This window comes from Budorcas taxicolor, chromosome 10 (genome assembly GCF_023091745.1).
Source record: "Budorcas taxicolor isolate Tak-1 chromosome 10, Takin1.1, whole genome shotgun sequence".
Lineage (NCBI taxonomy): Eukaryota > Metazoa > Chordata > Mammalia > Artiodactyla > Bovidae > Budorcas > Budorcas taxicolor.
The window spans coordinates 49,477,103-49,492,131 of record NC_068919.1 but is presented as its reverse complement, the minus strand read 5'-3'; the positions used below and the strand labels follow the sequence as shown (position 1 = coordinate 49,492,131).

Genomic DNA, 15,029 nt, shown 5'->3' with positions numbered 1-15,029 from the left:
CTCCAAGAGAGATGAGAATTGGCTTCTCACTGGTAGGCACCGTTGTCCATACTGAAGCACTCAACTATGTGATTCCAGGGCAGGGGACTAAAGAAATGCTTCTTACTGCTTATTTTGGATGCTGCTACAAATAGATTGCCTTGTCTGGCATGATCTGAGTCAAGCGTGGTCCAGAGATGACCCTTTTAAGACCTATAACACTAAACTTATTAACATCAAGCATTCTGGAGGCAGTTTCCTATTAACAGAATTGTGAGCGATGGAAAAACACTTGTGAATCTGGAGAGCACTCTTCCAATACTAAACAGATTTTAAAGGGCAAAACTGCTTACATTTATTTGGGTTTGGATTTTGACTTGCATGCTATATGTTTATCAGTTAAACAATGAGAAAAATGTAACATAAGATCTAAAAATTTTTTGGTATCAATTTTGCAATTCTCTCAGATATTACTTTATTTTTTTGGAGCCAACCTCCTAGATCCTATCTGGCTAAGAATAAAGACTTTCTATTTCTTCATTCAGCTGTTAACTAGATGCAAAGTATTGTCAGCGTTTGGCTGGAGCTGGGTAGTGATGGTGGGGTTATACCTGCAAACTCCAGTTTCCATTAAGGCAGCATCCTACATCTTAAAAACTGATGACATTCTGGTTGCCATGGGCAGTGAACTCTTCTTCCTCTTACTGATGTAGGAAGCCTTTCCTAAGGAATTAATACTTCTAGGCAAATCGCTAACTTGGCTACAGTGCGGTCTCACAGGTTCATACACAAGTCCCGTGAATTTTAGGGTCACAGGTAGGGCCATCATGTTGGGAGGAGGACATCTGACACTGAGACGGCTCACGGCTGGCTAATATGTTGGCATCTGTTGGCTAATGCGTTTCTTCCTCAATGCATTTTACACATCTGGGTCTCGCCTACAGCACATGCTAGGCTTACCTGGTGGCAGAGGGGCAGCTCTCATCGGGTAGTTGGCATTGTGAGTCCTGCTGGAATAATCTCTGCTTTGAATTGTATTCCTTCGGGTAGGACCTGAAATAAGCCAGCAAGATAAGGTCCAGATCAGTGCTACTGGCTGGTTTTTATGGCTCCTGATGGATTTTTGCTGGTGGAAAACTTTTGAGAAGTTTGGAAGGCAGGTCTCTGTGGGATCTATAGGAGACTGGTTGCAGGGTAGACAGGCTCTGTGAGGGGCATGTTGTCCTGGCAGCAGCTGGATGGGAGGGGCCGGAGGATTCGCTGACAGAGGGAGAGATTTGGAATGTCAGAGACAATGGCTCTACAAAGAATTATTAATAAGCATACAAAGGGGTTTCTATTGTTGTTGACTTTGCGAAGAGACAGATGGGTCAAATGAGTGTTCGCACTCATGTTCTGCCCAGAGAGCACAGAAGCTGAGGCTGTGTTAGCTGCATACCACGGTCCCTGGAGTGGACACCGCAGCTCCCCCACCTCTGCTGTCGTCCAGAGCCTTCCTCACCAGAGTTTGTGCTCTACAGTCTTTGAAGGAAACACAGAGATGCTGAAGCGGAGAAGCAGACTGGCACCCTTGACATGATGCGCAAGCATCAGAAAATAAGCAGTGCTAAATGGAGCCCTGTGGGGCCAGAATGAGGCCCGGGGAGGCGGGGCGACTGCGGCCCAGACGAGACCTCTGCAGAGGCGATGTGCTGGAAAGAACTACAGTCAATAAGGTCTCGAGTGGGACATGAAGGAGAGTGCGATTAAGCCAGCTGGAACAGGGCTGCAGAGGAAATTCCTAGTAAAGAGGAGAGCAGGAAGCGGCAAGGTATGAACAGCACAGCGCAGAGGAGCCGGGTATCAGGTCCTGGGGTGAGGGGAGGAGGCCAGGTGTGGGGGCCCCCCTTCCTGCCCTCCCTGTCTCATGGAGATACGCTCCAACACCGTATTACACAATGGCTCACTTCGAGGCCCACTGAGCAGCGCTCTCACTCATCCTCTGGTTACCCATAGCGCTCCTTGGCCCGGCCCTGTGCCCTGGGGTCTGAGCCAGTGACTGCTAGGCTTCTGCACTCGAGTCGGGTTTGGTCGTGTGGGAGGCACTGGCAGGAGGCCGGAGTGCCAGAGGGGACAGGAGTTGGGGTACTTTTTTTTTTCAAATTTAAGTATTTAATTTACATTATTGTGTTAGTTTCTGATGTACAGCAAAGTGATTCTGAAACACGTGCTTTTTTAGATTTCTGGGGTCTCCTCTACATCCTACATCCTTAGGGTAATAGTAGCATCTTGGATTTCTCTGCCTGAGCCCTAACCCTGTTCCCTTCATCCTGCCCACATCTCTGTAAAGAGTCCTTTTATGTAAGCGTCTTCAAAAATCCCACCTAAATGTGCTGTCTTCTGCAAGTACTCACTGCTACTCAGACATACACCATTTTCTGAGTGGCTACTTTTCTGTGCTGTACTAGTGAGTTACATAGTGCATGCCAGTGTGCACTGTAGACAGAAGCCACGAAGGTCCATTTTATACTTGGCATACTCTTCATTGGGTATACATGCGGACTGTATTCTGTAAGGGTGGCATCTAAAAAAAAGAATCATAGGCCAGGAAAAGGAGTCGAACTATAGAGTGTGAGTTAGTGCGCATGTGTCTCCTAATGAAACAATTCAAAGTGAAGGAGGGAGATATTAAACGTGATGCACTGTAACGGAGCGAACCCTTGTAAGGAGTTGATAAGTGTGGTCAATGTCTTTAACACTGACACAGAGGATGAAGTTTGTATTGTTGACAAGACTGGACTGGAAAAGGCTGGGAAATGTAAAGCTGACAAATAGATTTGTTTTAAACATAATTAATACTGTAATGCCAGGAATACTACACATAACTACTAAATGATTCAGAAAAGTTTAACCTGCCCATTTGCCTTGACGTTGGTTTAGTCTGAAACGTTTCAATCAGAAGAAAACCCCAGCCGCAGGAAGCGGTCAGTGTACTGGTTCTTTGGCCTGCAGATCTGTGCAGTGTTATGAGCATTTGGTGGGAAAAGAGTTTAACTTGGAGAGAGGGTGAGCAGGGGCCAGGCAGGTAGCCCAGCGGCCCAGCAGTGGCCCCGCCCGTGGGCCCGTGCACACTTACGGGAGTTTCTGGGCAGCCCGGGTCCGATGCTGACCTGCAGCACTTTGTTGCTGGGCTTGAGGATGGCCAGGTCGCCAAAGCCTTGGTGGAACTGCACTTGCCGGGAGCCCCCTGCACTCCAGGGACCCCAGTTCTCCTTTTTCAACTTGATTTCAAGCCTGTGACAAGCGTATATGTTCAAATTAACAAAGAAAGGGAGAGAAGCAGGGAGAAAGTGGCGTTCACAGACCCCAGCCTGAAGTTGCTTTGTAAAGCAAGACAAGACTGGATCACGGGAACCAGTCTGGGGCCCAGTGGACGGGCATGGCACATGCTGAGCCACCAACCAGAGGCAGAGAATTGGGGGCCCAGCCCCTGGGAGATAATAGCTGGTAAGGGAGGTGCCCCAGTATTAGAGCATGGTCAGGTGGAGACAGATGGGGACAGAAGGAAAGGCCACCCTCCAGGCCACACCTGCTGTGCTGCCTCTCCGATTGCCCAGGTCTGTGGGTGAGGAGGACTGAGAGATGCCAGACAGGGAGCTCAGTCTCCTTTGCACAGTATGTGGCTAGTATTTTTAAGTTTTTTTTTTTAATTATTTTTTTAACTGTTTTTTTTTGTACTGGGGTATAGCTGATTGACAATGTTGTGATAGTTTCAGGTGGATGACAAAGGGACTCAGCCATACATACACATGTATCCATTCTTCCCCAGACTCCCCTCCCATCTAGGCTGAGAACGCGGCTACTATTTAATTAAGTTCTATTCCTCCACCTTCACCCCCACCCCAGGAAGGAAAGGACACTAGCAGCCAATACCCAAATAAAAGGGAAGTTTAATCACAAATGCAAAACTCCCCAGCCAGTTTTTTTATTTCCTATGTTGCCCATATGCCTACATAATGCAATTCCATATTCTGCTTTTTTAACCTTGTATTTTTATTTTGTAAGACAGAAAAACCATAATTGCCAGTAGCTGCCTATTCTTTTGAGCAGCTTGGCTTATACATATTCTTACTTTTTTTGAGTTACTCCCTTTATCCCAAATTCTCAGACAAAAATAACTGCCCCTGGTTCTCATGGCCAAATTGTTGTTTAAAAAAGCTATAATGACTTCATTCTACTTCTAGTGTCTATTTCACTTCAACCGCAGCAGGATGAGTTATGCTAAGTTCCCCCACTCCTGGAACGAAGGCTTTACTTTGGCCTTGCTTGTGAGTAGGAAGAGTGGAGGGTATCCTCGTTTTATAGATGGGGAAATTGAAGAAGAACAAAAAGCCAAATAAATCACTTGGCAAACGTGAGACTAGAAGTTCAACAGTCTGCCAATGTCTGGCACATATGACGATGTTATTAACGTAAACGAAGGTGAGCCCGGACACAGGACACTGGCCATCCACAGCCCCGTCTCCAAATGCCCCACCAGCAGGCTGTGCCATGCACTTGTCTAGGGGATTTAAGCCCCAATCACTTTCTTCTGCTTCAGCCTTACACTGTTTCTACCTGTTCTGCGAAATAAAATATTCCTTCATTAGTAAGATACAAAAATCTGCCTTTCTTGACCTCACGTTGGTGACCTTTGCCCAAGGGATAAAATATACCATTCAATGAAGTCATCTCACAGAAATGCAAAAGTAACCTTCCCAAAGTCCATGGCAATCACCCTGACTGTCCTCTGCAGGCCGTATGAGTCCACAGGAGAAGCCAAGGCCCCAGAGCTCCTTAGAGCCACCCAAGCCAGTCAGACCCCACCCCTACTCCACAGTGGACCCCAGCAGTGAGATCAAGGCCCCAGATCCCAACTTACGTGTTGCTAAATTTCAGAGGTAGTTGCTTCTGGGTTTTTTCCTCATAACGCTTTGCTAAGAGGCTCAAGAACTCAGTTTTGAAGACAGATTCAAGCAAACTGTCATATTCTTGCTCATGAAGAATAAAAAGGTCATCCTGCATAGTACTGCAAAGAGATTGTAAAGATTCAATGAAAGTTGCAGTTTTGTTGATTCCGTGATTTTTTTCCCACCCTTTTTTTAATCCTGTAAGATAGCACTAAATTTCCACCATCTTCCTCTGCTACTGAAAATCTTTAAAATAAAACACAACAATGAAGTACAAAAATAAAATCCCTAATATCTGCTTTTAAAAGAAGTTTATAGTCTACCAACAGCATAATCAAAATATTCTCTCACATGACTTTTAAAATCAGGAAATTAAGGACAATTTAGTCTGTATTTTTAAAAATCCATTTTCAAATTCAACTTCTATGTTCTTAAAATCATAAAAACCCAGAATGTTATGAATGTGGTAAAAAAGGGAGAATTCCCCTTAAGTCCCAAGTCAGCAGAATTTAGGATATGGTTGCAGCTACTGTAATACATCCTAACTTGAAGAGCCGTAAGCTCCGTTATCAAAAGAGAAACCAAAGTCCTACGCTTCATAGGCACGAGTTGGAAGCCTTTAGGTATTCAGTGCTCTGCTAATACTGCCTGCTAGATGCATAAACACATCAAACTGCAGAGAAATGAGAGACAGGTGTACACACAGCAAGCATAGTCCCCACCCTCAGGGTGGGTCAGGGAAAGGACATGCCTTTGTGGGAGTTCCTTGTTTGGACAGGGTAGGGCTGATGGGGAAATTCACACACACAGTGGATGTTAGGAGCTGCAGGAAGAATGGAAGAGAGAGGGTGAGGGGCAAAGCCAGAACTGGGGAATATGCTTAGTGGTAAGGGGACTTTTCAGACAGTTCCTCTCCAGGCCCAGCCAGAGTTTGTGGAAATCAGAACACATATACACTTGAGAATTTTTCTTCCTTAGTTGCTAGATGTATTGCTCAATTGCTCACCTGAAAGAGGCCACCACCCCAAAGGCTTCATTATATACAACCCTACCATTACCTCCTAGCAACACTGTCATACATCTAAGACAACCCTCCTAAGAATGACGTCTCATTAGGGACAGTAAGTGTTTTTCCAGGTACTAAAAACAAAGTAAGTGAACTCACTTCAGTAAACTGACCACAGAGATTAAATTTTAATCTCTCCAAGTACAGGAAATACCAATGACATGGTTCTATCAGTAACACAGGAGCTGTTCCTGTGTCCTGCACAGGGGCCCCCAGGGCTGGGGCATCAGTAGGATTATTGCACTGTGACATGACCACACAGTGAGGCGAGTGCAGAGGACTGGGGTATAAAAAATCTCTGAAAGTGAGGAGCCTTCTTCCATGGAGTCTGATCCAACTAAACAGCAACTGGGCTTCCCTGGTGGTTCCGAAGGTAAAGAATCTGCCTGCAATGTGGGAGACCTGGATTCGATCCCTGGGTTGGGACGATCCCCTGGAGGAGGGCATGGCAACCTACTTCAGTATTCTTGCCTGGAGAATCCCACGGACAGAGGAGCCTGGCAAGTGTTAGTCCATGGGGTTGCAAAGAGTCGGACACAGCTGACTGACTAAGGTTACAAAATAGGGTCTCTCTGTTCAGTCACAGGAATATGACAAGGTGGGGATGGGCAGTCCATGGGACCAGAAGTCTTCCTTGAGTAGAAAGAGCCTTTGTGGATGATCCCAGGCTTGTTAGGAACCTTCTCTCTCTGTTCCAAGGCAGGGAGCTAATGACTTGTACCTTATCAAGCCAGTAGCTACAGCCACAGCTCCTCACTCTAAACCCTCAGCCCCTCAGTCTTTCTACAAGAGCTTTTAATCCACAGGAGGAAAAATGTATAAGGTAGGACCACAATAGAGTTGGATTGCAAAGGCACAGTATGACAGCATTCATAACTGCAGGGGAGGAATGGAGTAGAGTAACAGCAAGATACCCTCACCAGGAAAGAGGAGCCCGGCCCTTCACATCCTGCTTACTGAAGACCAGTAGACCAAACAGCTCTTCCTGGATGTGAAGTCAGAACACTTCACAGGCATGTTGGGACACATAATGGCCATTTGGGTGGAGCATGTGGCCATTACTATTACCTCAACAGTGTTTCCAAATATAAGAAAAAGCAATTCAGGGCCAACATGACAGTTCTACAGTGCCTGGGAGCCAGGCGTCTACTCCTCCTCCTTACAGGTATGATCAGAAAGTCATACAAGTCATTTCTGCTTGCACCTCATTGGCCGGCATATGTCACATGGTCACACCTAGCTGCAGGGAGCCTGGGAAATGCAGTCCTTGGTTGGCTGTCAGCTATTGTCATGTAAAGGAGAGAATGGGTATTACGGGACAGCTGAGAGTCTCCACTCTACCTCCTTGCTCACAGATTTACCCATCTTTGGAGTTGGAGTCTTTTCTGAGAACAGTATACCTCAGAAGGTACGGCCACAACACTCCTATAATCCTCCTGTTTCTAGGTAGATGAAAACTCTGGAATTGTTTTAATTACTTCAACGACAGCAATTCCAAACTCCAAAAGGCACTTGTGTAAAAAGCTGCTCAAAACAACTCTCCCAAGTCATTTGGAATTAATGAAATAAAGTCCCAGTATCCTAGCGCAGGGCTACGAAGACCTCTGTGTCAGGAAGGAGAGTTACAGATGGGGAAGAGGGCAACAAGAGGCGCCGCTGTTTGGTGTATGGGGTGGAGTGAAACTCCCGTTTCAGCTGCTGGATTCACGTCTGGGCATGTCCATTTGCCTGGCTGGCCTTTAGGCGGGACAGTGATTATTCGACTGGATTATTAAAGGAGTCCAACATAAGAAACCTTGAGTGGTTTAATGTGTGCAGACTATTAGGAGTTTCATGATCAGGAAGAAATAAAGCCAGCAGGCCAACACATCAAGGTCAATTATCAGCATGAGTCTGGAAATGAGAAGAGACTGTTTGGACATTAGGACTTTAACCATCAAATTCAAGAGCCCTTCCCTTTGGTGATCGGAGTCAGAAAATCAGGAATTCTCTTCACCCAGGCCAGAGCGTCAGCTCATTCTCCTTGCCTCAGCCCAGGTTCCTAGGTCTGAAAACAAAGCTTTTACACCTTGTTTTTTCCCCCTAAAATATCAGACTTATTTTTGGACTTCACCTCCGTCTTCTTCAATTGCTCAAGTTGCAATTCCTTACAGATGTTTGACGTAGGAGCTTATGTTGAAAGAAGCTTAACTAGTCCCTGGTTTGGCTCTTGATTGGTTCTTTATCCTCTCTTTCTGTGGCTTATTGTTGTACAGCTGACCACACTAGAAATGCTTGGTTTACTCCCTTAACCAAATCTTCTTCATAAAAATGTTAGTTACAAAACCCTGGGTAAAGTTTTAAAGGAGTTTTTTCTTTTTTTTTCTTAAGCTGAAAAAGCAATTTCAGCTAGGATGGCCCCTGCTTTTATTTAAACTCTCAAAATGAAATGTTTTCTGCTTATGAAATAGATACTCCTTTAAAAAAAATTATGTTTATTTCTTTATTTTGGCTGTGCTGGGTCTTTGCTGCAGCACTCAGGCTTGCTCTAGTTGTAGCGTGCAGGGGCTTCTCCTGTTGTGGCAAATGGTCTTATTTGCATGTGGGACCTTAGTTCCCTGACCAGGGATCAAACCAGATTTGCTTACCTTTCAAGGCAGATATTTAACCCTAGACTACCAGGGAAGTCCCCAGTGCTCCTTTCAGTAAACTGAGAACTACAAAGGTAAAAATTAAAAGCAGAAGAAAACAAGCCTTATCCAGAACTCTACCACCCAGAGATACCAGGAGCACCAGTTTGGGAGCCTACTTAATTTCTCTGAGAAAGTGCAGATACATGTGGTGTCAGGCCTCCTGGGAAGAGCTTCACCCAACCACAGGGGAAAGGCTCAGTCCCATTTTTGTGTCCCAGGAATATCCTGGAAACCAATCTCTCCACACTTGTAAGCTGTGTGCCCCATGTTTACGCAGGGCATGGCTCCTCCTTCCAGAACGCCCCGAGGCAGGGACTGTGTCTCACCAACTGCAAATCCAGAGTTGAACACAAGGTTGGTGGTCAGTTCAAAAATGCAGAAAACTTCCAGCTTCCCAGAGCTCAAAATCCATAGGAAGTCAAGATTTCAGGAAAGCATCGGGTCAGCAGAGCAGATCCCAAGTGAAGGAGGCTGTTCTTATTGCCAGAGAGTTAGGACAATTAGGCAACGAACCATTTTTAGGCAAGAATGTCATGCCCAGGAGTGCTGGGGCCTCTGTCTAAAGCCCACTCCTTCTAGGCTGACTTTCCTAGTATGTACAAGTACTGGAAATCTACTGACCTACGCAGACAGCCCTGAAGCTTTTGATCTTAGGTTTCTGGGGGTCAGCTATGGGAAAGAGAAGGACTACTAGAAGCTTCATCAGAGAGAGCTCCATATAGGAGATTTTATGTTTCAAACCTCATGAGCCAACAGGAAGGCCAAGAATACAGGCCATTGTACCTCCTGACCACTCTTCCAGCAAACTGAGTTTTTCAAATAAGAGCGAGACGAGGTCAGTTCCTTGATGGCTCAGCAGGTAGAGAATCTGCCTGCAATGCAGGAGACCCGGGTTTGATCCCTAGGCTGGGCAGAGGCCCTGAAGGAGGGTATGGCAACCCACTCCAGTATTCTTGCCTGAAGGACTGAGGAGCCTGGCAGGCTACAGTCCAAAGGGTTGCAGAGTCGGATACTAAGCACACACTCACGGGCCAGTGAGGTATTTGGACAAGCAGCAGCTCTTGAAGGAGCCTGCAGAAACGATGCTCGGCCTTCCATCAGCGGTCCCCTCAAAGGCTTAGAAATATGATGCCCCAAAGGCATCAGACATCAGGAGTGTGGCACCTCCCGATATTCTCACCACATCTCCATGAAGGCAGAAATGCAGGCTGTCAGTGTTCAGCCTTTTATTTAGATAAGGAGTTCTCCTTTCCCTGTGAGTGACTGTTATCATCACAGCTCTCTGAGATATTGGGCCTAATCTATTTTTTTTTCTTGTAAATTAAAAAAAGTTTAAAAAAAATTTCAATTATAATTCAACTAGATATATTTCAGTACACTTATAAAAGGTAGAGACTTCTAAAAATATGATGTCTATTGAAGTATTAGGAAACACTTTTTATTATGGAAAATTTCAAGTATATCAAAAAGTAGAGTAGCAGAATGAACCACCACATGTCAGGAGTTTTCAACGATGATCAATCTACAGACAGTCAAATTCATCTGCAGTCTCATTACCCCCACTCCCACAACATCAGCTAGGTTATTTTACAGCAGCGTATAATCATATTATTTTATCATCAAACATTTCAGTGTCTATCTCTAAAAGATAAAGCCTTCTTAAATATAAATGACCACAATATTATTACCACACCTAAAGGAATAAACAGTAAATCCTTCATACAAAATACTTGCCACGTTCCCTGGCAGCTCTGACAGTAAAGAAGCTGCCTGCAATGTGGGAGAACTGAGTTCAATCCCTGGCTTGGGAAGATCCTCTAGAGAAGGGAATGACAACCCACTCTAGTATTCTTGCCTGCAGAATTCCATGGACAGAGGAGCCTGGCAGGCTACACTCCACGGTCACAAAGAGTGGGACACAACTGAGCAACGAACACTCATAACACACTTGCAAAATATTTAGTTATTTTACATTCCCCAAATTGCCCTGTATATTTTCTTGTATGGTTGGTTGGTCTGAATAGGCAGCTGTGAGCCAATTTGGCCTCCCCAGTAGTTATAAGAGTTAGGGATGGGCTGAAAGATCAGGTTTGTAGGACACTTTGATAGTCTGAATTAGAAGCCATTAGGTGATCATTCTAGCCAACAGTCAAGAAGTAAGTCCCATGAAGTCTTCAAAACACACATTACGACTCTCTTCCCAAAATGCAAGACAACTGTTCAAATTTTTCTCTATACTAATACTGAAATATATTGAGAATACACGTGTACACACACCCACACAGATACGTTCTCCTGGTACCACAATCAATTTCTCCTCTATGTTTGATTCTGCACACTCTATCTGATTGCACTTCTATTGGTTTAGATTACTAGCCTATCCCAGTGGCTGAAAGAAATGAGGCAATGGTTATTAATCCTGGCAAACTGGGGCTCAGTGACTGTAACACACAGAAATAACACCTTTAAATGACTCAGGCTCTTTTTCCCTCCTAGAGTCAGAACAAATTTCAGGCTAAGTACCTCATTTTATTACATCCTCCAATAAGGAAAGGCCACAAGGAAGCAAACATCCAGACCATGAATACTAAAAAGAAAGTGGAAAAAGAATCTGATCTTAACTGTAAGACACTGTATCCCCAGAAGCTGTGAAAAAAGAAAAAGAGACAGGGAAAAAACTTGAGTGTGAATATCCCACACCTTGATAAGCCTCAGAGACTTGATCAACAAGACACTGAGTGTCCAAGTGCCAGGTGCACGTGTAGATATACAAAGATCAAGCGCCGCTTAAGGCCTCTGAGGGCTGCAGACACACCTAGGCAGTAGTAACTGTGAGAACAACACTCACTCTGAGTAGTGAGCACTTGTGTCCCAGAGCTGTGACTCCTGGGCTTTCAACTGTCAAGTGTGCCCAGCACGTTTTAGCTCACTCAGCTTAGCCCAGGTATAAGCCCTTGTTCCCATGCAAGATAAAAAAAGAAGCTTCCACTTGGATTCCTTGGACCAGCAAGGGCAGTCTCGGGGCCCAGTAACCAGGAGAGTGTGGTCAGCAGGTCGTGGCCTGGTCAGTGAGCTGCATGATCAGAAAGACCTTTGTGAAACCAGACAGTGCCTAGAGTGTGTCTGTGAAATCCATGGCACTGAGAACCACCTGAGGTGTGGCTGCAAAGAGCTGCTGATGAACACATCTGCTTACCAGTTCCACCGCATCTTCAACTGAAGTGTTTTAAACACTTAACGTCACTGCCCTGCCTGGCTCTTTATCAGGAAAATTGGGAACAGACAAAATCAGAAACCACAGTGACATAGGCAAGAACAGACACAACTTAAAATCTGCTTTGGATGATCGCACTGGAGCCAGGCTTTTGTAGCCTGGTAAATCAGTTTCCTGTGTGCACAGAAACTCTGCTTTTGCCTACAAGCAGCGATTTTGTCTTGTGTGTGGAGTAACAGTGTAGAGCAGTCCTAATTCCAAGAAGACGCACCTGCAGGTGACCAGAACATCTCTAATATTTTAATACGATGGCAGCCCTAAGCTTGCCCTGGCAGAAGTTGAGGCATCCTCAGAAGGGTCCCAGGACATGACTCAAGGAGGAAGCCTCAAAGGGGCCTTTCTTCCTCTTTTCTTCGCCTTCTGTGGCGTGAGGATTTCCTCTCATCACAGGGAGGATTTGGGGAAGTCTCAGCATATGCGGGTCCTTGCCATTTTGTCCTTTACTGTGCCCATCTTTGCATGAAATGTTCCCTTGGTATTTCAAATTTTCTTAAAGAGATCTCTAGTCTTTCCCATTCTATTGTTTTCCACTATTTCTTTGCATTGTCCCCTTAAGAAGGCTTTCTCATCTCTCTCTGCTATTCTCTGAAACTCCGCATTCCGTTGTATCTTTCCCTTTGTTCTTTGCCTTTTGTTTCTCTTCTTTTCTCAGCTATTTGTAAGGCCTCCTCAGACAACCAGTCAGCCTTCTTGCAATAAAGGACAGAAATGGTATGGACCTAATAGAAGCAGAAGAGATCAAGAAAAGGTGGCAAGGATATGCAGAAGAACTCTACAAAAAAGCTCTCAATGACCCAGATAACCATGATGGTGTGGACATCCTGGAGTGTGAAGTCAGATGGGCCTGAGGAAGATTTCTACAAATGAAGCTAGCGAAAGTGATGAAATTCCAGCTGAGCTATTTCAAATCTTAAAAGATGATGCCGTGAAAGTGCTGCATTCATTATGCCAGCAAATTTGGAAAACTCAGCAGTGGCCACAGGACTGGAAAAGGTCCTTCATTCCAATTCCAAAGAAAGGCAATGCCAAAGAATGCTCAAACTACTGTACAATTGCACTCATTTCATAAACCAGAGTGCTGATGGGAAGAGCAAGGGTGCCTACCTGTGAACCTGGAGTTGAAGGGAGCATTTGGCAATGACCCCAGGGTTACAGATTATGGAGACCAATTTGTATTCCCCCTCACCCCCGGGGGAATGAGCAGGCAGAGGGGCCTCAAGGAGTCCAGAGATCCTTCCTATCAGGACAATCCAAGCTCACAGCAAACTAAAAGCAGCACTGATGACCTAGCGGCCACCTCTGCTCAGGCTTTTCCTGGTGAAATGGGCTAGGCTTTTCCTGGTGAAATGCCCTCTTCATCAGGGGCAAGGTGGGCTTGGGGGCAGGACTCAAGAATGTTGACCCCCACCTTCAATAACAGCAATTATGCCCTGTTTGTTTCACAGACTACATTTTTTTTCCCCTCAGATTTTATGGGAGCAAAGGATCTGAGTATCCCTTGACTAGAGGAGCAGATCAGAAGGTAGCCTTTTCTTGTGATTGTAGTACTGCCTGAGACCCAAGAAGATCAGCTCTTCTCAGGGAAGAAGAGAAAACTGGGTTCTCTTCATCGTCATTTTTACAACTGGGGAGCCTGACGCCGCGTCTCTCCAGGCGGTGTTTGGAATAGCAGATGGCAGTGTCGTGCAGAGGTGGGGCTCCCCGTCGCCACCCTTGGCCACCTACCTGAGGGACACAGACAAGATCCTCTCCATCTCGATCCTCCGCTTCAGTACCTCCTTCACCAGGCCTTTGTCTGGACCCTGTTTGACCTTTTCTCGTCCAATCAAGTACAAGCATTTTGGAGTCAGAAGCAAGTCTCGCTTTACGCTCTGTAAGGACAGGTGTTTTAGAAAAGTGCCAGAGTGACAGTAGTCTACACACAGGACATTGGTGACCAGGTGAAAGGAAGCCGCTTCAGGCGGTGAACTTTCACCACGATCGGAGGGGGACTCCCTTTATCATCCAACTCTTTCGAGAGCAAAAGAACATGTTACTTATGATTGTTAGGTTGACATATACAAAACTGCTGATACTTGACTCTCTTTAACTTATAAAAATGTTAGACTCACGTGGATCCACCTAAGGGATCAGGGCAAACCAACATGCAGGGTGACCCTACCAATGGTCTGCTCCAGGATGTTTCTCATAGAGGGGTCCCTCAAGGGACCCTGCATATGTAATGTTTGTGAGTCCATTAAAGTTTTACTCTTTAAAATTGATACATTTTCATTTCAATGGTAATCCTTAAAAATCTAATACAAATGTACTGTGTTATATCCAAACAATACTGAGAGACTTAACATTCATGTTTGTATTCAAACCTGCCACCAGAGCCAGCTAGCACCATATTTAGTTTGTAAGCAGTGCTTTGGTTTTGGCAAAACAACATCATCCTTCTTCTGAAATTATTATTGTTCGTTCTTTATTTTTTTCCCCGACCAAAAACCAAACAAGAAATAACTCACATAAAAAGCTCTTAATGGCCCATAATTTATTATGGCTTCAGATTTCACTATTAGGGTCAAAATTTTATTAGGCAAAAGAAAAAAGACAGATGTCTAAAGAAAGAGGTTAAAAAATCAGCTGTCCTCCAGTGGCTCTGTCAAAGCCCCGCATAGTCATTTGCCCAGGGAAAATGGATAAGAACACTTCACTTTATATTCTCAATCTTTTGATCCAATGAGTCTACTCCTAACAATTTACTCTAAAAGCATAAGTAGACAAATGCACTAAGCCATGTGAAAGAATGCTCACAGTATCCTTTTATTTATGATGGTAAAAAAAAAAAGTCACGAGAAGAAATTAAGAAGAAACTGGCTCAAAATAATAGTGAAGCAACTGTTGAATGGGATACTATGCAGGTAAACAAAACAATGTATAAATTGTTATGATATTAACATATCTATTAATATAGAAAGTTCTCCCTGGTGTATTTTAGGAGAAAACCAATGCAGAACACAAACCAGCATTAAGGTAGATTTCAGTTTTGTAAACTAAATATACAAATGTATGTCTGCATGAAAACGTTCTACAGGAGACACACACAATGTTAATAGTGATTGTTTCTG

General features: G+C 44.7%; 1 protein-coding gene across 1 annotated transcript in view; it reads right to left on the bottom strand.

Annotated features, from left to right (window-relative positions):
• Positions 1 to 15,029, bottom strand: part of MYO1E (myosin IE) — a 214,186-nt gene that overhangs the window by 21,474 nt on the left and 177,683 nt on the right. The window contains exons 22-25 of the mRNA XM_052646372.1: positions 13,645 to 13,790; positions 4,880 to 5,026; positions 3,095 to 3,252; positions 940 to 1,032 (exon numbers count right to left, since the gene is read on the bottom strand). Of these exons, the coding sequence (XP_052502332.1) occupies positions 940 to 1,032; positions 3,095 to 3,252; positions 4,880 to 5,026; positions 13,645 to 13,790 (544 nt within the window). The remainder of the gene's footprint in view (positions 1 to 939; positions 1,033 to 3,094; positions 3,253 to 4,879; positions 5,027 to 13,644; positions 13,791 to 15,029) is intronic.